Raw genomic sequence first — 452 nt, 5'->3', positions numbered from 1 at the left:
TTTTTAAACCATGTTATCTCTAGTAGCATACAACAAAACTCTTTAAAATGTGACCTTATCCTGTGCATGTTCCCTTTGCCTGATGGGAATCCTGTGGTGTTTTCCTTGCATGATATTTTGCCCCTGTCTTTAAAACAAGGACACATGGTCTCTGGTTTGAAAAGTTACCAGAGTTCCTTGGTAAATTGGCTCACACACACTCTCATTCAGGCACGTAGGGTGTAGAACTCAGATAAACAGCTGCAGTGGAATCAATAATGATACAAAAAGGGGTTTCAATTTGAACAACACTTTGCATTTGTCATTTAACTGCCTTGAGAAATGTGAGCTTCACTCATTTTTCCATGTGACTCATTTCTGTGCCTCAGACAAGCGTGTGTTCATGACCGTGGCTGTGGATATGGTGGTGACTGAAGTGGTAGAGCCTGTCAGGTTCCTGCTGGAGACTGTGG

General features: G+C 42.3%; 1 protein-coding gene across 1 annotated transcript in view; it reads left to right on the top strand.

Moving 5' to 3' along the window:
• The window catches only part of LOC103803740 (rab GTPase-activating protein 1-like), a gene marked incomplete at its 3' end in the record, with an annotated part of 12965 nt that extends 12517 nt beyond the window's left edge, over positions 1-448 (top strand). Inside the window, exon 9 of the mRNA XM_009076315.1 lies at positions 369-448. Within this exon, the coding sequence (XP_009074563.1) occupies positions 369-448 (80 nt within the window). The remainder of the gene's footprint in view (positions 1-368) is intronic.
• Positions 449-452: the final 4 nt, after the last annotated feature.

Source organism: Acanthisitta chloris, unplaced genomic scaffold, assembly GCF_000695815.1.
Source record: "Acanthisitta chloris isolate BGI_N310 unplaced genomic scaffold, ASM69581v1 scaffold9530, whole genome shotgun sequence".
NCBI lineage: Eukaryota > Metazoa > Chordata > Aves > Passeriformes > Acanthisittidae > Acanthisitta > Acanthisitta chloris.
The sequence above is the reverse complement of the archived record's forward strand: the minus strand, read 5'-3'. Positions and strand labels throughout refer to the sequence as shown.